Source organism: Urocitellus parryii, chromosome 1 (assembly GCF_045843805.1).
Source record: "Urocitellus parryii isolate mUroPar1 chromosome 1, mUroPar1.hap1, whole genome shotgun sequence".
NCBI lineage: Eukaryota > Metazoa > Chordata > Mammalia > Rodentia > Sciuridae > Urocitellus > Urocitellus parryii.
Genome location: NC_135531.1, coordinates 215995441 through 216016821, shown reverse-complemented (window position 1 = coordinate 216016821; position 21381 = coordinate 215995441). Strand labels below are relative to the sequence as shown.

General features: G+C 32.8%; 1 protein-coding gene across 1 annotated transcript in view; it reads left to right on the top strand.

The window, feature by feature from the left end:
- The window catches only part of Fap (fibroblast activation protein alpha), a 71494-nt gene that overhangs the window by 15248 nt on the left and 34865 nt on the right, over window positions 1-21381 (top strand). Inside the window, exons 3-12 of the mRNA XM_026393088.2 lie at window positions 250-348; window positions 1279-1373; window positions 2284-2358; window positions 4746-4798; window positions 8127-8199; window positions 8876-8996; window positions 10008-10162; window positions 12197-12300; window positions 14374-14509; window positions 17991-18035. Of these exons, the coding sequence (XP_026248873.1) occupies window positions 250-348; window positions 1279-1373; window positions 2284-2358; window positions 4746-4798; window positions 8127-8199; window positions 8876-8996; window positions 10008-10162; window positions 12197-12300; window positions 14374-14509; window positions 17991-18035 (956 nt within the window). The remainder of the gene's footprint in view (window positions 1-249; window positions 349-1278; window positions 1374-2283; window positions 2359-4745; window positions 4799-8126; window positions 8200-8875; window positions 8997-10007; window positions 10163-12196; window positions 12301-14373; window positions 14510-17990; window positions 18036-21381) is intronic.

The window sequence follows — 21381 nt, the reverse complement described above, 5'->3', positions numbered from 1 at the left end:
TCTGGGTTGTTCTCCTCTGTAACCTTCATCTTCCTCAACACATTCCACCAACTGACAATTGAACTACCTCTCTATGTCTTGGTTGCCCAGTTTACAAAATCATAATATTAAGACAGGAGCTAAGTGGCACTTAGCAAATGGCAGAGCATATCATTATATGAGAAAGAACAGATGAAGGCCAGACATAGAATTTATTTGAATTATTAACTTTGTATTTTAGTAATAGTGTTTTTCTTCTTCTCCACAAAGTCCATAACCCTGAAGGAAGTACAAAGAGGGCCCTCACACTGAAGGATATTTTAAATGGAACATTTTCTTATAAAACATTTTTTCCAAACTGGATTTCAGGTCAGTGAATTATATCTTTATCTTCTGGACATGTCTTAAACGTATTTTGTTTTGTTTTTAGTAGCAGTGAATCTGTATGGTCCTTGAAGACACATCAGTTGAAATCCATAAAAAAGATATTATTTGGAAAACTCAAGTATCCACACAGGCACTTTTGACAAAACCATTAAGACTGGGATTGTTCAAAATAAGGCCAAGAAGAGTTTTAACAGAAAGGTGAAAGTTGAGAATGCATTGTTGAAATAATTTTAGCACGTGGTATATCTTTCAAGCATGGGAGAGAAGAATCTACTTTGGAGAGATCATAAGACTTTTACTCAAAGAAAAATTCCATCATTAATCTAGATAATCTGGAAGACAGACAAATACCTCATTCTAACAGCAAATTCTTTAAGGGTTATAAAATTGGCATTCACATTTAGTTCTTTAAATAAGGTTATCAAATAAGTCTAATAAATGGTGAGATGAACTAAATAGTTTATAATGTTATAGTTGTATATATAAAGTTCCACTAAATAAAACTGAATATTTTCATTTTTCTTTTTAGAAAATATGATTCATATGAAGTAGGTTTTAAACTAAATCAGACAAAAACCAAATATAATTTATTTTTATTATTGGAAAAGTAATTTACCATTTTAAACTAGTCTATCCTTTTTGCAACTTAGAGAAAACAAAATTGGATTCCCAAGCATCCAGAATCAGTTCAAATAGAACTGCTGTTGGCATATATAGCATCTTCGTATGAAGTAGGAAAAAAGCATTCTTTCCTCATTTCCATTACCAACTCATTATTTTAAATCTGACAAAGCATCATGTACTGGACCGAGAAGCAAAGCAAAGCAAGTGTGTGAAATAAGAGAGGATTCTTTTGTTATAAGTGAATATCTTGTTAAGATATCATTTTAAACTTTGTTTTCTTATTTAAAGGACAAGAATATCTTCATCAGTCTACAGAAAATAATATCATCTTGTATAATATTGAAACAGGAGAATCATATATCATTTTGAGTAATAGCACCATGGTATGTATCCAACCTCATCTTCCTCCTCAAAATCTTTGCTAGCTCTTCATGGACCAAGGAGCAAGTTCAAATTCTTAGCACCTGATCTGGATTTAGCTTGCCTTCCCAGCTTCATCCCTGCTGCAGTCCTCCGGTTCTCTGCACTACTGGCCTGCTTTCCTCTCAATCACCTAGTATCTGTCCTCCTCTGTGGAGGTAGTGTGACCTAAGTTAAGAATGGGAACTCATTCCTTACAGGAAGGCAGATTGAGGTACAAATATAAGTTCTGTCATTCACCAGTTACAGAATCTTGGATAAAGTTCTATACTGCACCAATTTAACTATGACTCAGTTTCTTCCTCTATAAAGTGGGAAAAATAGTACTTCTTTGGGTTCATGTAAGAATTAAATGAAATAACATTTAGAAGTGCTTGGGATAGTGCCTTCCACAGATTTAGTGCTCAATATATGGTAGCCATGATCCATGCATACATACTGTTCTGTGCTCCTGGGTTTCCACCTTCTACTTCCTCTGCCCTTAAAAACCTAATCTGTTCAAACCAAGCTCAGCTAAAACTCATCTCTGTAACCAATGACTTTCTCATCTGGATTTAATCACTTCTTATTTAATGCATTTCTAATGCTATATTGAATCTCTTCTATAGAACTTTCTAATGTGTAATGCCACTCATTCACAAGTCTTACATTATATGATTTTTGAAGTCACAAAGTTTATTTTATTTATTTCATCCTCCCCAATAGTGTATAGTGAATTTCTATTCATACACTAGGTACACATAAACATTCTCCAGTTGCACCTGAAGTGTATAGATGTAGGAGTGTATGAGTGACACAATATTCTTTTAGAATTATAAACTTATATGACTTTTATTTTTTTCTGTATTCTAATCAACTTCTTCATAATTTCAGAAAAGTGTGAATGCTTCAAATTATGGTTTATCACCTGATCGGCAATTTGCATATCTTGAAAGTGATTACTCAAAGGTATCAACTATTTACTTTGTGTATATCTATTATATCCCCTATTAATCTAAAGGTTAGTTTACAAAAGTAAAAGAAAACAAGAATCCATCTTCATTGATTCAGAAGTAAATGAACCCCCCAAAACATAACAAAACAAGCAAATAATTTAGAATTTGGCATTCTGGTTGGGTTATCATTATGGAGGGCAAGCCACTTTCTTCTGGGGAAAATCACTTTGTTTGGGAACACCAATATCCATTAGAAAGGGGAGAATTATCCTTGTAAAGATGTTTGATATCATAAGCCATTAGTTAATTTTCACACAGTTAAACACCATGAAAATTTATCACAATTGTACAAGTGTACAATTTTGGTGAAGTGCTCAAACATTATAATATATACTCAGTAGTAAGTCAGGGTTAAATCTGTTTCTGGTTTAGAAATTTTCCCACCAAGTCAGATGATTAACTATTACTTACTTTCTTCTTTCTGAATGAAGAGAAGAAAGTTGATCCTCTTATATTTTTTCCTCCATACACCGACAAAAAAGAAAAGTAGTTTATTATCAAACTAGATTTCTAATAGTTACTTTCACATCAAGAATTTTTTGTTTTGAAAACCACTTTTTTTCAGATCCTATTTGAGATGTAAAATTTCCTTAATATTTAGGGGGGGGGGGGAAAGGCATTCTTATCTCAACCAGATTGCTCTTTTTTTTTTTTTGATCATTGATTATTTTCCAAGGATCCTGCCCCTGGGCATCAACAGTCTTCAAAAAGACATGCTTCAGTTGGGTTTGGAAGCACAAACCTGTAATACCAACTACTTGGAAGACTGAAGTAGAAGGATTGTAAATTCGAGACAGCCTGGGTAACTTAGTGAGATCCTGTATCAAAATTTAAAATGCATAAATAAAACATTTTTTAAAGGAAGATGTGCTTCAAACAAATGTGGCTTCTTTTCAAGAGTTTGAAATCTCTTTAAAAAACAGAATCCAAAATGGCATTTGTATCATCAACAATCACTAACCTGAGTAAAAGCATACTTTAAAAAAAGAGCAGCCTCATTCAGTGGGAATATAAGAAGTAACTGAGGGGCTGTGGCTCAGTGGTAGAGCACTTGCCTAACACATGTGAGGCACTGGGTTCCATTCTCAGAACCACATAAAAATAAATAAATAAAAATAAAGTTTAATCATATATATATATGTATATATATACATATATATATATAATTTTTTCAAAGAATTAACTGAACTGGTGGTCATTATCCATTTGAAGAGTTAATTTTCAAATGTGCATCTGTTATAGACTCTGACAATGCATAAGTCCAATAAAATTGAACAGATTATGTCCTCAAGGAGACAAAATGGCAATATAAATGAAAATTATAATTTAGTTGTTCTGCAACTTAACCTGCTTGATGTAATTGTGTTTGTGGTTTCTTTTAACAAAAGATTTTTGAGTGTAAGAAGCTGAGATCTATGTTCAAGGGAGAGATCCTGTATATTACAAGCTTGAGTAGATTTGGTCTGTAGACAATTTAGGAGCAGACATGGTTCAAAACATGTCTATACTCTTTCAAATTAATAAATTCTATTTCTTTTTGGATATGTGCTCTCCAAACAACCTTGGGATTAATCATTGGATTATCCAAATGCGGTCATACTTAAAAGTCAATGCCATAGAGAATAAATATTAATATTTTGGTCCCTGACAAAAAAGATAAATATCTTCCATTTATTTTTTTTTCAATTTCTATTGTGTAGAAAACTGTGCTCAATTAAAGTCAAGTAATTTTCAACAGAAGAATATTTTGAATGAAATTCTGATAAAAGGTATCATTATTTTTACCAAGGCACAGGACAATCCCTATGGGCTATGAAAATCATAGTGTTTTTACTTCAATACAGGTAAACAAGAAGGAAAAATTCCTAGAATAAAGTGTGTCAAAGATAAGCATTTTTATTTTTTAACCATGAGTCACATCCCCAGTCCTTTTTAAAATATTTTATTTAGAGACAGGGTCTTGCTGAGTTGCTTAGGGCCTTGCTAAATTGCTGAGATTGGCTTCGAACTCTCTATCCTCCTGCCTCAGTCTACTGAGCTGCTGAGATTATAGGAAAGATCAGCTTTTTATATTAAGAAATGATTTGGATATGCTTTTTGTGGAGTGAAAGTTAGATCACTGCTGAGATTTGTTCTGGAACTTGGACAAGCTTACAAAGTTCACAGTAAGATTCCTTAAATGAAGGCTTGGTTTGGAAGTGAAACCTAACCTTCCCAGTTCCTTGTGAAAACAATAATTTTATAATTCTGAACTTTGAATGGGATTCTTTGTGATTATACATTATTGACATGAGCCTTTTAAAAATTATAATCTGTCTTTATCTCTCTTCTTTCTGACAGCTTTGGAGATACTCTTACACAGCAACATATCACATCTACGACCTTATAAATGGGTAAAACGTCACCACTATTTACTAATACCATCTAATACCCAGAACTTTCCATTCTATCTCTAATTTGAGATTGACACAGTATTATCTTGTTACTAATTTCAATGTGTTATTTTTCTACAGTATATGTGAACCCACAAAACTGAAAATTCAGGGAACTATTTCTATGAGATATTCACCTTTTTAAAAAAAATTTAACTACTATTTTATACTTCTATGCACAATATAATTTTGGTTTTCCTGCTTTCAAAGAGCAAATTATGGATGTACTATTTATGGAAATAAACATATGTAGTCAAAGGACAAAAACATGCATGGAAATGAGATACTATTTTCAGGAGAGTGGCTACTTCATTGGAGGGAGGTGGGAGAGAGGGAAAGTCAGCATTAATTGTGTCCAACACATATTCCATGAATTGATTTTAAATTAATGACTTAAAATGACAAAAAGAATTATTTTTAAAATTACAAAATGTTTAACTTAACATTTAAAACACCAAATATTTTCCTAAACTTAGACGGTATGTAAATTGCCATGTATTACATCATTTTCTTTATTTTTATGTATGCTTTAACTATTTAAAATAGTTATTGTTTAAAAGAAAAAAAGTTAAATGAATGTAAAGGTAGGTGAGAACTGAGAGAGAAAATTCCAAGCAAAAGAAGAATATATAAAGGTCCAAAAGGGAGATTGGACATGGAATTGCAGGAAACCCAGGGTGTGTTGAGTTAGCTGAAATTGGAGGAGGGACCCACTTACAGAGAGGATTGTGTAAGATTGAGAAAGAGTTGAGTCTCAGAGGTACAGGCCAAATTATAATGAGGAAACCACTGAAAAGCGTTTAGATCTCTTTCTGATGACAATAGGAAATCACTGAAGGATTTTAAATGGGACATGACATGATCAGATTTGCACTTTAGAAAAATCACTCTGACTGGGTGTGGACAATGAATTGGTTCATTACTCATCTTAATGTGATACCCTCTTCCCTGTTACATAAAAGGTAATAATAATTATATGGCTTGAAGAGACATTGAAAAAATCTTCTGGTCTGTTTCCCCTTTTGTCTGTCAAGAACACATTTTTTTTAAAAAAATAACTATATACTTCTTTTAAGTTTTCAGAAAAGAATAATTGATCTTCTTAAAATGTCACTTAAGAAATAGGAGCCCCTTCTTAAATAGACTTCAAAATCATCTAATGGATTCTAAGTCTTTCTCTTCTCTTTATCCACATCATCACATAATTCAAGAAACATTTACTGAATACTTATTATATTATAAACATATACAAGAGATTCAATATAAGAAATCCAAATTTGCTCTCAAGAAACCTTTAGGACAGTGAACTGACAATCTTAGTCTTTTGGTGCAATTTCTTACGTCTTTATTCATGCCTGTGCTTTTCTTTTAATCGTTTTTTAAATTCTCTATGTTTAGATTTACCAAATTTGAAAAGATTCCAAAAAATGACAGTATTAATATTTTAATTATGTTTTGTATAAACTTTAAAACCTAAAACCATATTAAATATTTAGCCTGCCTGCAGTGAATGTAATCAAACCACTGTTTATTTTCTGTTTTCTGCACAACTGTCTAAAATCTCAGACTTTTTTTTTTTCTGATTGGGTGAATACATTATAAGATGAGTGATGGATGAAAAATTATTTGAGATTCAAGATATGACTGAATGCCACTAATTCCGAGCATCTTTCATGCCTCTATAGACATTCTCTAGCACAGAGAAAATTAATATGGTTCTAGTTTCAAGCTAATTAAGGAACCCCTAGAAGATGACAGCCTTTGTAAAGTACCATCATCCTCCCTCTCTTATACTCTAAGTGACTCAACAACTGTTGTGGCTTTCCCATCATGAAGAAGTATTCACTGAGATTTTCAGTTTGGTGCTGACTATGTAATCCCATAGACTAATTCCACCTGGTACAAAAACTAAGTTAGTGTTACAATGTCAAAGGTAACATGAACACTGACTTGAAAGAGAGTTGCAAACCAGGAGAATGTCCTCTCTGAGAGTCATTCCCCTATTGTGTCCTCCCATAGTTTTCATTTTTCCCCAAACCTCCCCAAGGTGTGGCACTCAAATCCTGTCCTCTAGTGGCCAGCATTCCCACTGCCGCATCCATGGTTACCTTTCTCCAAGGCAGAGATTTTTCTTATCAAACCCATGCCTTCTCCCTTCATTGCTTTCTAGGTATCATGTTGCATGAACTAATGAGTTAAATCAAGTTAATACATGTTACAGGACTTCACAGGTGTCTAAGAATTCAGATAATAGGAAAGGAAGAAATATCAAACATGTATCAGGTCCAGGGTTAGAGAGAGATTTTGGAAGAAGGAACAGGGAATCCTTCTTGAGGCTCCTCAAATTAGACTTTGGAGGTAGGTCTTGCTGTGTGGTTCCACAAAAACTATCTTGATGAAAGTATTAATACAATCTCCAAGAAGTTTAACTTAAACATAGCTTCCTATGATTCTGTAACATAAAAATCTGAATGTGTTCTTGCTAAAGAACTGCAAAAGCTCCACAATACAAGCAACTCAATGGAGTACTTACAGAACGACTCTAAACATCGAAGTGAGATTTTTGGCCAATAGAATATTTGAAATTTCTCTACGGGTGGAGAACTTTGCAAGCTTAAGGCATACTGCCCAGTATAAGATCTGTTTTTCAGTTTAGCTTGAGATCAGATGTTCCTTTCCTTTTCTGATTTTAAGTCAGATCCCTGGGGAGATTGTCAAATGGCATCTTATTTTCAAAAATTTGAAATGCATATGCATTCACAGAGATGGGGGTTGTGAATGAGAATGTGGAAGAGCACATATTAAACTTCAGCACAATTATAGAATTTCAGAGTTGGAAGGCACTTCAGCCACCATCTTAATCTGGTGTGTGCAAATTTTACAGTCTCAGGGGTTAAAAGACTTGAGTTTAATTTGGGCTCTGCCAAAAACTAGCAATGTGATCTTAAAAAGTCATATCATGCATCTAAACCTCTCAATTGTCTTCTATAAAACAAAGGGATTCTATCAGATAATCTCTAGAGATATCCCTACGGTTTATAAATCCACTTACCTCACTGTAAGGTCTGAAAACTGAAACTCAGGAAAGTTAAGTTACTTATAACTAGTGGAAGGAGGTATACGGCACCCATATCTCCAGGAACAGAGACATTTCTTAGAATTGTCCTTCATTTTTATGGCTTGTTGTTTTTTTCTATTTATGCAGATTTTTTGTTGTTGTTGTTTTTGCATTGAACAGCAAAGTTCCTTGTGTTTCTTTCTTTCTTTTTTTTTCTTCATTTCTTTCTAGAGAATTTGTAAAAGGATATGAGCTTCCTCGTCCAATTCAGTATTTATGCTGGTCGCCTGTTGGGAGTAAATTAGTAAGTGTTTAAATTATAGAAGTGTTTAATCATTTAAATAAAAGAGGAGCCATTTGATTTTGGCCTTTGTTAAATTTCCCTGCCTAAACGGAAAAAAAAAAAATACATTCATGACTATTTTAGTGGTTAAAAACGGGAAGAGTTTGGATAAATTGAAACCCATCTGAGAATTCCGCAAAATCTCAAGCTCATGGATAGACTTCTTTAAATATCGCAGTCAAAAACTTTATCCTTATACTCAGCCAGAATGCGTTGTGCCAGAAAACTCAGGAAAAATATGGTTTTCACAAGTTTCCCAGACTAGCTTCAGACAACATGAAATTTTGTCCAAGCTCTTATTTAAGGACTCTAAATAAAGATTAGATCTGGCTAGCTATTAATATTCAGAGTTTATCTGACTTTCTGTCAATATGCATAACTACTTATTTGGGTAGTAAAAACAAGTATAATAGTAGAATTCATTTTTTATTTGATGTAGATTTTTAAAATCATAATCAATGTTAATGTGGGCTAATTGTTGAGGTTTTAAACCTATTGAAATATTTTATTGGGAGTCTTATTTGCATTTGAATCACCACCCTTTATAAAGGAATTTGTGAATAATTAAATCAAATATATAGCCTTTACTATATTTGTTAGGAAATTTTCCTACTGACTAACTTACCACCACTTCTAGGTATACGTCTACCAAAACAATATCTATTTGAAACAAAGACCAGGGGACCCACCTTTTCAAATTACATATAATGGAAAAGAAAATAAAATATTTAATGGAATCCCAGACTGGGTTTATGAAGGTAAGCTGTATTCTCTTTCTACTGGTGCTGTTTTAGGCTTTAATTGAAAACTATTTCATGCATTCAGCAAGATTAAGATGAGTGGCATCTTATTTTGTTAAGTGGTTGCATTTCTAAAAGCTATTATTAGGTTATGAACAATATATGCATATTTGAAAAGAACTAAATCTTGTTATCAAAAGACTGGTAAAATTTATTTTCACAAACATTACTACAAAGTAATAGTAATAATTTATATCCCAAGAAGTATTTAGTCCTTAGGTACTGTGTTAATCTTTTATGTTTGCATTTTCTTAAGAAAGAAATCTCCCCCCACCCCCAAACTAAATACTGTCTATGTTATTTTGTAAGAAAATGTTCTTAGTTTTTTTTTTTTTTTATATTCTCTTGAATTTTGTCTCCATTCTAGGTCATGTAGGATTTAGCACGTAACTGAAATTTAAAAGGTCTCTAATACCTGCCTTTATGAAATATATGTATATATAAAAAATATAACATCACCAACCCTATTTTTAAAAATTTCCAGGATAGAAAGTCAACATTCAGGGGGCTGGAGTTGTGGCTCAGTGGTAGAGCACTTGCCTGGCATGTGTGAGGCCCTGGGTTCAATCCTCAGCACCATATATAAATAAATAAAATAAAAAATAGGAAGTCAACTTTCAATAGCTATCTCCTCCCTAGTTAAACTAGAGTTCTCCCTGTTTGGGCAGCTTTAGGTTAGTATAAAAGCCAAAAGCTGCCCTAAAAGGAAAAACTAATTATAGATAATATGTTTATATTTTATTTTAAAAGTTACATTTCTCATTAATGTCAATTGCTAACAAGACTAATTCATATTTAATATGGCATGTAAGTTTAAACTGTTCCTCTTAATTCAGACTATTTATTTTTGTAATAACCAAAGTATGTCATGTGTTATATTCAGTCCAAAAATAGCTATTTAGAACTGATTGCAATGATTTTAAGAGTAAGACGTAATTGTAATTAATATAATAGTACTTTTTTTTTCAGAGGAAATGCTTGCTACAAAATATGCTCTCTGGTGGTCTCCTAACGGAAAATTTTTGGCATACGCAGAATTTAATGATACAGATATACCAGTTATTGCCTATTCTTATTATGGTGATGAGCAGTATCCTAGAACAATAAATATTCCATACCCAAAGGTATGTTGACTACTTTCAGCAGATGCCTTCATTTCCTTGGTGTCAAAATGAGCAGTCATTACCATGAATGGAGGTGGGATCAACATGTTCAGAGAGCTTCTTGTCCTTGTGCATTGTAAGGCAAACATTGTGCTGAGCTCTATTGTTGATGTGGACATCTGTTGCTTTGGACATCTGGTTGTGCTGGATGAAATAGACTTTGCAAAATCCATTGCAGAATCTTTGAGAAACATATGGTCTAGATCATGGAGGAAAAACAAGCTTAACTTAATTTTAATTTTTTTTTTTTTTTTTTATATTTCATGCTCCAAATTCAGGGTAAAGTTCTGTTTTGCATTTCCCTCTTGAATTCTCATGTAAATGCAAACTAGAATGGGAAATGCAAATGTTGAATTTGATGTTTCTGTCAGGTAGAAGCAGGCATGGGTTATGGTATTTTGTGGACATATAGTGACATTTGTGAACCTTAGTTTCTTCCTCAAGAAAATGAAAGAAGTGGACTGGGGTAAGTGCAGAGTTTTTTGCATAACAAACATTCTAGCATTATTATCGAACATTCCTTCTGTTCAGGCCTACTAGTACAGAAAAAGGACCTGAGTATATAATAGAAGAATAGCCAACTCACAGTGAAGAGGTATTGCACCCTAATTTCAATTTAAAGGAGAAATTTAAAAGAAATCAAAGCATAAATTCACCTCTTGCATGAGGAATTGGGTATGATTTTAGGATATGGCTTTTGTCTTCTGTTTCCTGTATATATATATATTTTTTTTTTTTTGCCAGGCAAAACACTGTCATGCATGGACCCAGTGGGTCCCTCTGTGTGCAGGATGACAGTGTGGATCTGCACAAGTGGACTTAGAAGCAAGACAAACATGCAACAGAAAAAAATAGAATTGCAGATAGTATCATGTTTATATTCAAAGTAACTTTTAAGAGATCAGTAGATAGGAAATGGATATTTAGATAGGAGACCCCTCAAGGGCTATTGTAGAAAGTTGGAAGTGTTTGGATGTGAGAAGCCTAATACTTAGGATCCAAGACATAAAATAATTTAAATCTTTGAAAGAGTTTATGGGAGTTGGGAAAGATCAGGAAACTCAGAACTGAGGAGCCACTGACACTAACTAGGAATTTTGGACCTGCATTCTTATGTTCTTTGAAAACTGGAGTTGCTGAAACATCTGGCATTGGACAGAGAGACAGGAATATCCCAAAGAATCAAGGATTTCCCAGCCGCACCTGGGAGGTCCTAGGAGAGACTAAACAGTTCTCTAGATGAATGCAATCAGTACTGAGTTATGGAACACTGAGTACCTAAACTTTGTGGATTTAAATTTTATTATAACTGTAAGATTCTCTCTCTCTTTGCAGTAAAATAACAGGAATTCTAAGAAGCTGTCTAGGCATAAGCTATACTGTCATGTAAATTTTAGGCATGCCATAGCACAGGAAGTACAAAACAAGAAAAGTGTAAATCCCATGGACATTTTATTTGGAAGCGGAATTTTCCTAATCTTTTGGGATGCTAGCAGTAGTAATACAAGCAGCTAGGAGACTGAGCATTTGGTGACTGTCCTAATCCAAATTACATGGCAAAAGCCAAAAGTATGTTTCATTTATTTCTTTTCACTATCCTAACAAACCAATCTTCTTCCCTACTCCCCTTAGCACACAGATATATGAATGTTATATTAGTGAAAGAACTATCATGAAAATCAAAAAAGAGAACACAGATTGAAAAACTACTTTTTCATATCCCAAACATTTTACACTCTAAATTGAAGCTCTTTCATTAAGCACTTAAAATGTATGTTCTTACTCCAGTTGACAACATTTGTAACTGCCCTGAAAAATAAAATGAAATGAAGTTCCTGGTTAGGCAATAAAGAGACTAAATCCAACATAATATACTTAACTATATTAAGTTATAAAAATGTGTCTAAATTCCTGAAGTGTCTTTAATATATTGGTGATAAACGGAATTTTGTGAATTTATATATTTCCCCCCCCCCCTTTTTTTTTTTTTGTCAGGCTGGGGCTAAGAATCCTATTGTTCGGATATTTATTATTGACACCACTTACCCTCAGCATGTGGGTCCCAGGGAAGTGCCAGTTCCAGCAATGATAGCCTCAAGGTGATTAATTTCAGATTTCTGAATTTTAACTGAATTTTATCATGTAGAAACTTTTTAATCAGAATTTTACACTTCTTTTCTAGGGAGTTTATGGATGTGCATGCTATAAGCTCAAAAAGTAAAAATTGCACACACAATACAAACAAACTTAAAAATCATAAATATTTCTTAAATTGCTTTTTTTTTAAAGTAGCCCTTTTACACATATAAAAGGGGCTACAATGATCCACCTTTATGAAGCTTTCCTCAGACTTTCAATTGTCAGCTCAGGATCAAAAAGAAGATAGTAAAATTCATGTATGTCCTCAGTCTCAGGCTTCTTTCAAGTGTGATTTATTGATTTATCATGTGTCATATGTGCATGATAAACAAGAAAAGATAGGTTAACCCTCCCCAAATATAAGGATTTTTAAATTTTTATTTATTTATTTTGCTAGAAAGTAGTCTCTTTTCAATTATCTACTTGGGGATTATTTATAGACAGACAGGAAAGTGAAGTATTCTCACCTCCCCAGCATTAGACCTCATGTAGACTTTCCCTGTTTCCTCCTGATTACAGCAAACTTCCAGTCCCCCAATCCTCTGTGGTCTCTTTTGGTTGAAATGATAAGGGAAAGGTGTCCCCACATCCTGGCTGCTGAGGTTTCTTACCTAGCCTCCTGCCTAGCAGACCCAATCTTTGGCTTTTCCAGTCTCATGAAGGAGAATCAGCTAGGGCCCAGTGATTAATCCCTAACCAGAAAAGAACCACATTGGAGGCCACTACTGGCACTTGCCTAAGTAAATCCACTCTTCAGTACTAAAAACAACTTTAACTTTTCAAACTATCTGTTCTTCCTCACCCCAATTGAGTTGATGGAAATGTGACTGAATATATCATTTTTTTTAAAAGTCATTCTCCTTAGATGGCAAATGGAATAGTAGAAGCAGCACCATATAGAGTTAAGAGGCTCGTCTGAACATTTTTAAAAAACAATATAATAATAGTAATAACTCATCCATTTTGAACATATATTATTTAGCAAGCATAGTCTCAAAGCACCTTAGTTACTCTTAGCTAATCTTTACAGATTTAAAATTAATACTTTTATTTTCATTTTATATAGAAACAGAAACAAAGAATGGTTAAATAATTGGCTTGAAGTTACACAACTAAGAGGACATAAAGACAGAATTTGAGCCCCCAAACTCCTTTCAGTTCTGTGGAAGACTGCAAAATTCTGTGTTTCATTTCATTTCATTCTTTTACTTATTTATTTATCCATCCATGTATTTATTTATTTATTTATTTATTTCAGTACCAGGAATTAAATCTAGGGGCATTCTACCACTGAGCTATATCCCCAGCCCTTTTTATTTTTATTTTTTTTTTATTTTAAGACAGGGCCTCACTCAGTTGCCCAGGCTGGCCTCAAAATTGCAATCATTCTGCCTCAATCTCCAGAATGGCTGGGATTATAGGCCTGCACCACTGCACCAGCTCTGATTCATTTTACATTGACATTCCCCTATTTACAAATCATCTTCACATAATCTTTGCTGCCATTCATTGACATCTAGTATGTACCACACACTAATATAGTTATTTCATATCCATCATCCAGTTATTATATTAACCCAAATTTCAATATCTGACTCTTATCACAGCTAACACTCTGCTTCCAACACAAACATGCCTCTAGACAAAAGTGGTTTTGTCAATGTAAAACCTCTTTTTACACCAAGTAGACAGCAAAAAAAAAAAAAAAAAAAAAAATGTGATCCCTTGCACAAAATACAAAGTTTAATGCTTTTCTCCATTCTAGATGGACCAGTAGCTTTGGCCTTATGTCTTCAATTATTAACTAAGATGTGACTATCCCAGAATGGAGAGAAAACGCAAGTGAAATTATTTTATTAGGAGTCAGCAGATACATTTAAAATTCTTTTCAGAGAAAGGAAAGTTTTATCTTCCTTTTATGTTCAGCAAATATTCCATAATAATAAGATAAATTCTTTAGAAAACATAAAATAAGAAATTATTTAAATGTGATGTGTTTCTGGTGGTGACTGTCTATTTTGATTTATTTTCAGTGATTACTATTTCAGTTGGCTGACATGGGTTAATGATGAACGAATATGTTTGCAGTGGCTAAAAAGAGTCCAGAATGTATCTGTCTTGTCTATATGTGATTTCAGGGAAGACTGGCAGATATGGGATTGCCCAAAGGTAAGGTATATTAATGCTAGAGATACATATTTCTGAAGATGAAAGCACAACAGTAGAAACACATTTATAGCTAACACGTAATATATAAAGGTAGAATTACTGCATCGAACTGGAAAATGCTTGGCAAAAATATACTCTGTATTCACAAGTCCACCATTGCTTTAAATGGATAAGATATTTGTTGCTTTCTCAAATGACTTTAACCTTGAAATTGGGTAGAGAAAAAGACTAAATGAGGCAGCTTAACACTAGAAAAATCAGGTATTTGGTTCTCAGTTAGGATGGTCATCTATCCTTTTGCAATTATAAGATTAGCAGTCAACAAAAGCAAAATAATGAAGATAAAAACATAAAGTGGTTCTACTATGGAAATCAATGTGTTTTAGACAAGAGAAGGAGAAGAAATGCAAATGGGGCATGTTCAATTCAATGTCAAAATTAAAAAGTAAAAATTCCAAAAGAAATGAATATCAAAAGAAAGCCAAACATCCTCATTTTAAATCAAAGGTGGATGTCTGAAAACATGACATGAAATATTAGATCAAATTATCTTATTATCCATTATCTTAAGGAAGTGCCCCACACCCAAGGGGAGGAATTTGAAAATTAGAGACAAATTTACTACTGAGATTTATTGTTTCCATTGCTCAAATCTAAACATAATCTGTTGACATGAATGAGTCAGAAGCTTCTTTAACCAATCTAAAAGTTTTAAAATATTGTGGCTCTTAAGTACTCATATTAAAGACTATGAAATTCAAAATTTCTTTAAATAAGAAATTTGATGGGTTCATTTCATGAGATTTCTAATTTTGAAGAAATGTTTCATTAAACCAAATATAGAATAAAGCTACTTAAAAGTAAGAAGAAAAGCACAGAGCAATCATAGAAAATCATTAAATTCTATCTAGAAATTAGGACAATATGTTTTACATTGAAAAAGTCATATGACTCTGTTTGAAAATGTATTAGGGCTGCAATAGTCAACATTACTCAAGCTGAAATATTTTTAAAATCACTACTGTGTCTGAAAGAGACTTGGCTGATTTTGATGAACTATGCTAGCTTATTTTTATTTTATTTATATTTTGATATACAAAGTAGAAATATTTGGCTTTATTGATTGCTCATAGACAAAAGTATAAACAAACAAACAAACAAACTGACCTTAATTATACTAGTTGATTTGATACCATTGGTCTGTATAGTCAGCTTTGGTTAAAAATATCTTCAACACTCACTAGATCAGGTGATTATAAACTACTGCCTTAATTTTGTTAGCTTGAAAACTAGGAGATTTATTATTTAGACACAATTTTTAACTAATTAATATCTTTAGTTAAAAACTGGAATTGCTTTGGTATCCAAAATTCTAATTTATAAAAATGTGAGATAACATTAACCTAAATTTACAGAATATCAAAGATGTTCATCCAATGAAGTATGGAAGTCCCGGAATAGAAACATTCTTGCCAGAAATGTTATTACATTTAGAATACCAGAACTGAATAACCACAGGATTTCTAAACAACCTCTATTTCAGAATACTATGAAAAATACATACAACACATTTTCAGATTTGAGAACAATGGTGTTGCATTTTCCAGCAAACATACTCATGACTTATACGGTGTTTGGGGTTTGAAAACCAATAATATTTAAGGTCAGAGGACTTATTAATAATTTATTGATGTTCAGAGCCATACATAAAACAAAGAATCAAAAGAAACTGACAATAGATACTTGTAATTACAATTGTGAGATATATTAAGAAATTTATAGTTTGAGACACTAATATTGTTATTATTGTCCTCTCAAAAGAGGATTAAAATGAAGTTTATCTTTATGATTAAAAATGAAAAATCAAAAAACTTTCACTAGTTTTTCGAGTCTTGTCTTTTTTTTATTCTCTATAGGAAATAATACAAACTGTCCTTAAAATTTATTATTCCCATGCCTTTTTTGACAGTACATCTTCTCATGGTTCTCCTACATTGTTAACTACTCTTTTCCTTTCTAGTTCTGCTGACTTCTCTAGACATCTTATCCTCCTATTTAATGTATTTGCAAGATAGGCTGTTATAACAAAACGACAACCTCCAATGACTCAGTAGGTTATACAGTAGAAGTTTATTTCATATTCATATTCATATACCCATCAAATAGTGAGTACAAGTAAGAGGAGTGTGGTAAGGACTGGGAGAGGGGATGCTCTGTTCCATATAATCATTCAGGAACCCAGATGATGGCATTTCTGCTAGCTTCATTTGTGGTTTTCAATACTATTCTAAAGTTATTAAAATTGAGCATCAAGATCCAGACATAGGATTGAGAAAAGAATGGAGGAACATGAATAAGAATTTTTCTTTTTTGGCTAGGTCTAGAAAGAGCCTTACTAATTTCAGCTTATACACCATTGGCTAAAACATATCACTTGACCACATCCAACTGCAAAGGAGGCTGGGAAATGTAGCATACTCATAGCCCACCCAAAGAAAGAAATAGCTCCTGATTATCCTGCTTCCTCTATCTCAACTCTCTTTGGGTAATTTTATCCACATCAGAGGTTTCTGTTACTACTTATAAAGATTTATAAAGATTTCAACTTTTAAATAGCTGTGACTACATTTTCTCTACTTCATCCTCACCTACCAAGACCTTCATTTGGTTCTTTATTATTCTTTTCCCAAACATTACTACAACATTTCAGTTGGTCCCCCGCCTCCTTCCATCTTACCTATTTCTAACCCATTCTTTTTATCATGTTCAAAATTATATTTTCTTAATAGTGGATTTGAAGTCTTTCAAAAATTTATTTACAGGAGAAATTCAAACTTCTTAGGATGGCATAAACGTTGCTCAAGATCTTGCTCATACTTATGCCTCTTCCCTCATCTTGTAACTCTTCCCTTGTAACTTTCCACTGAGCCATATTGAACCACCTGGGGTAACTAACCCAGTCTGGTGTTATTTGTTGTTCCTTTTCTAATTATTTGTCTAGAAAAGCCTATTCACCCTTTTAGAATTACTAAATATTTGTTTAATAAATGATCAATACTATTATGCTAAAACATAAACCAAAATAAGATTTAATGCAGATTTTAAAATTTCACAAGTAATTCATAAGACCAAGAAAATAATTTAATCTCCATTATGAATTTCCTTTTTCCCTACACTAATTCAAGTGCTTGCACTATGCTGGACCTCCATACATGTTTGATAATTCTAAGGCATCACTTTATAAAAGATTTAACCAGAATAAAGATCTGAAACTAGATCCAGCAGGCAAAGTACCCATGTGTATACAGCAGCACTGTTATATAAGATTTTTAATAGAATCTTCTTAAATTCAAAATTGAAGATAGTTGACTAGCCATAGGACTCTCTGGCCAAGCAGTTTAACTGGTCCCTAATGTCCAGATTATATTTAGGAAAAAATATTCTGCTAATACCATGTTTGATGTGATCTTTTGTCTTTCAGACCCAGGAACATATAGAAGAAAGCAGAACTGGATGGGCTGGTGGAGTATGATTTTGCTATGTTTTCCTTATATTTTAATGCCACTTGACAGATTCTCAACTATCAAAGGACTCTCTCCAATGTTCCCAAACAGGCACTTTTTGTTTTTCAATTGAGATACACACACACACACACACACACACTTTTGAAAATGGGTCTAAGTTGCTGAGGGTCTTGCTAAGTTGCTGAGGCTGGCCTTCAACTTGCCATGCTTCTCCTGCCTCAGCCTCCTGAGTCACTGGGATTACAGGCATGCACCATCAGACCCCGCTACTAACTGATAGTATTTCTTAAATACAACAACATTTATTCAGTTTGCAAAAGAAAACACAATCTTAGTCAGATGGGCTAAAATCATCTTAATATTTATGCCATTTTAATCAAGGAAAAATAGAGACATTAGGAATCCTTGTGAGTTAAATGCAAACTATCTCTTAATATATTTCATATAAACTAAACTGAATTTCATATATGCATATTCATATAAGCATTGACTTGGTATCAAATAGGCAAATGTGTTTTATTATGATTTGTGATTACTTATATCTGGAAATTTTGGATAGATTGTTGTTATTGTTGTTTGGTGATATATGAGGAATTCTAGTGTAAAAATCATGTTTTAGTGAAATATACCAATTATATATAATATCCTATAAAAAGAATACAAAATAGGATGGAGAATAGTGAATGTGGTTTGAATGCTGTCACACACTCATCACATACATGATTTAATTCAACTAGCATTTCAGTTTGGGGATGCCACTTTTTTTGAAATTTGGACACATTATGCAAAAAAGAAAATTTTTAGGACAAGATTTAATACATTGACTCATGACATAAAGACAGTAAAGAATTCAGAAGTCAATTCTAAGATCATACATCTTTAATAAATTCTAACTTAAAATGGCCAGAGAGAAGGAAAGAAAAATTTAAAAAATATATATTCAGGTATTAAAAATTCTTAGTTGTACACTTTTCTGTATCCAGTAATTTTTGTCTTACAGGCTACTATATTTATGCTCAGCCTTTAATGAAAGATATTTCAGTTTTATTTATTAACTAGGGACCAGTAGTACTTTATTAATAACATACAGTAATGTAACTACACTCTGAGGTAATAAGAATTGATTTTAAAAAGTCGAAAAGTTCTATTTTAATACACTTTTTGCCACACTATTATGTTATTACAGGATAAATTAGCAATAACCAGTGTGGGGGGGTGATGATTCTGTAAATTGTCTGCTTTCTTGATCATCAGAAGCTCAACCTCCAGAAAGGTCATTCCTATTTCTAGATTAGCATTTGAAAATGTGAAGAATGAGGAAAATCAAGATCCTAATTCAATCCCATTGCAAAGATTTCTAATAAAGAATTGGAAGATAGAGTGCTTAAAAATATCCTTGTGTTCTTCATGATGATAATGTTATTAGATTTATAATATGGTAATATGAATGATATGCTTACAAAAAGATCAGCGATTATGCAAACTTCTCAAAGATATTACCTTGGGTATCCAGACCTTGTTTCAGAAAGGCTGAAGTGCCCAAAACACTCTGAAAATTTTTATAATACACCTTTTGAAAGATCTTGAGATCAATTGCATCTTAATTTTTAAAGTTCATATTACAACAAACTTGCATTATCCAATAAGGGCTGGATGAGTGAGTGAATGAATGAAGGAATTGCCTTGTAAAATTATGGAATGTTTTTGAAATACCCCTAATGGGGTACATATGTTGTCCTGTGAGAGAAGATGAGGTCCCTTCATTGAATCAGAAATCATGCCCAACTTAATTTAAAAAATAAGTGAATTCTTTACCTGGAACATGTGATTTTGTGCTGGGATATTTAATGTTTTAGAATTCTATTGGGAACAATTTGTTTTTCTTATGTGTTAACGTCAATCTCTTAAAATTTATTGAATAGTCGGTAAACCTTCTAAATTCTAGAAGAAGAATTCTCAGAAATTCTTTTCACTGGTAGCTTTTAAGAGTAAATTCACACCCTCTCAATGCGTCTGCCTTATAAATTTTGATATGCTCTTGAAAAAGTCAGGCCACAATTTTTATAGAGTCATAATATGTTGCATAGCTTCCTTTGATCTCTGCTCAAACTAGTGACTTAATGAAATTAACCAGAGAAGATCTAGAAATGTATATGTACGTTACACATTTGTTCAAATAATATTTGATTTTTTTTTTTTTTTTTGAGGGAGTGTGGTTTCTGGGAATTGAATCCAAGGCCTCACATATGCTAGGAAAATGCTTTATCACTAAATTACATTGCCAGGCTTGCTTAAATAATATTTATTGGGTCTTAAAAGTATATAGGGTAGTTGTATTAATGTAAATTTTAAAAGCAGTTTTAGAGAAGGGGTTCCTTTAGAATTTATCAAAGAAATTTAATTTGAAAAAGACTTTTGAAGATCATCTATAAATTAAAAAATAAATTAGGGCTAGAGGTACAACTCAGGAGTACAGCACTTGTCTAGCACACATGAACCCTAGGTTCAATCCCCAACACTACAAAAAAGAAAAGAAAAGAAAAGAAAAGAAAAGAAAAGAAAAGAAAAGAAAAGAAAAGAAAAGAAAAGAAAAGAAAAGAAAGTTTGGTAAGAGTAACTAACTTGTTAGTTGCAGGCATAGGAAATTAACGAATGGGTTTCCTAAGTTCTAAGAATTTTATTTACCACTTTCTTTTTTCAGCACTGAAACATTTCATGTCTTAACTTAAGGTAAATAACTGTACTCTTTGGTATTTTGTCAAAGAAATAAAAAAATTCACTCTAAATAAATTGACTTTTTCCCTTTAAAGAGCAGACCAAAAAAGGGAAAATTTAACAGAAGAATCTAGAATTTAATCCTTTATATCTGGAGAACAAGCACTGAAAGCATATTGCTTAGACTGCAAAATCACTATGAAATTATTTTAAAATAATTTAGGAGTACATTTCAACTTCTTTAGGCTGTTGGAGAAACCTCTTGGTTAAAAACAAATAAGTTCTATACTTGATGTTGGAAAGCCTTTGCTTTGGTTGAATATGAACTCAGTTTAGGCATCAGCCTTATGTCATTTAACCACTAAGACAAGATATGACATGGTGGTAAATAATCTCACTTTCCAAGCAAAACATTTAAATGGCTTTGCACTTCACATTGAGATGAGCAATTCATCAGAAATTCTAAGCATGATAAAAAGGCCAGTGTAGGGGCCTTGTTAAAACTGACAACAGCCTAGCTGTGTTGCTTATCTAGGTCCAGGTGTGACTTGCTGAAAGAAGCACTTAACTCAGAATGCATTAGGGGCCCAGCTCTGGCCCAATGAGAGCGGAAATATTTCACACTCTCTTTAC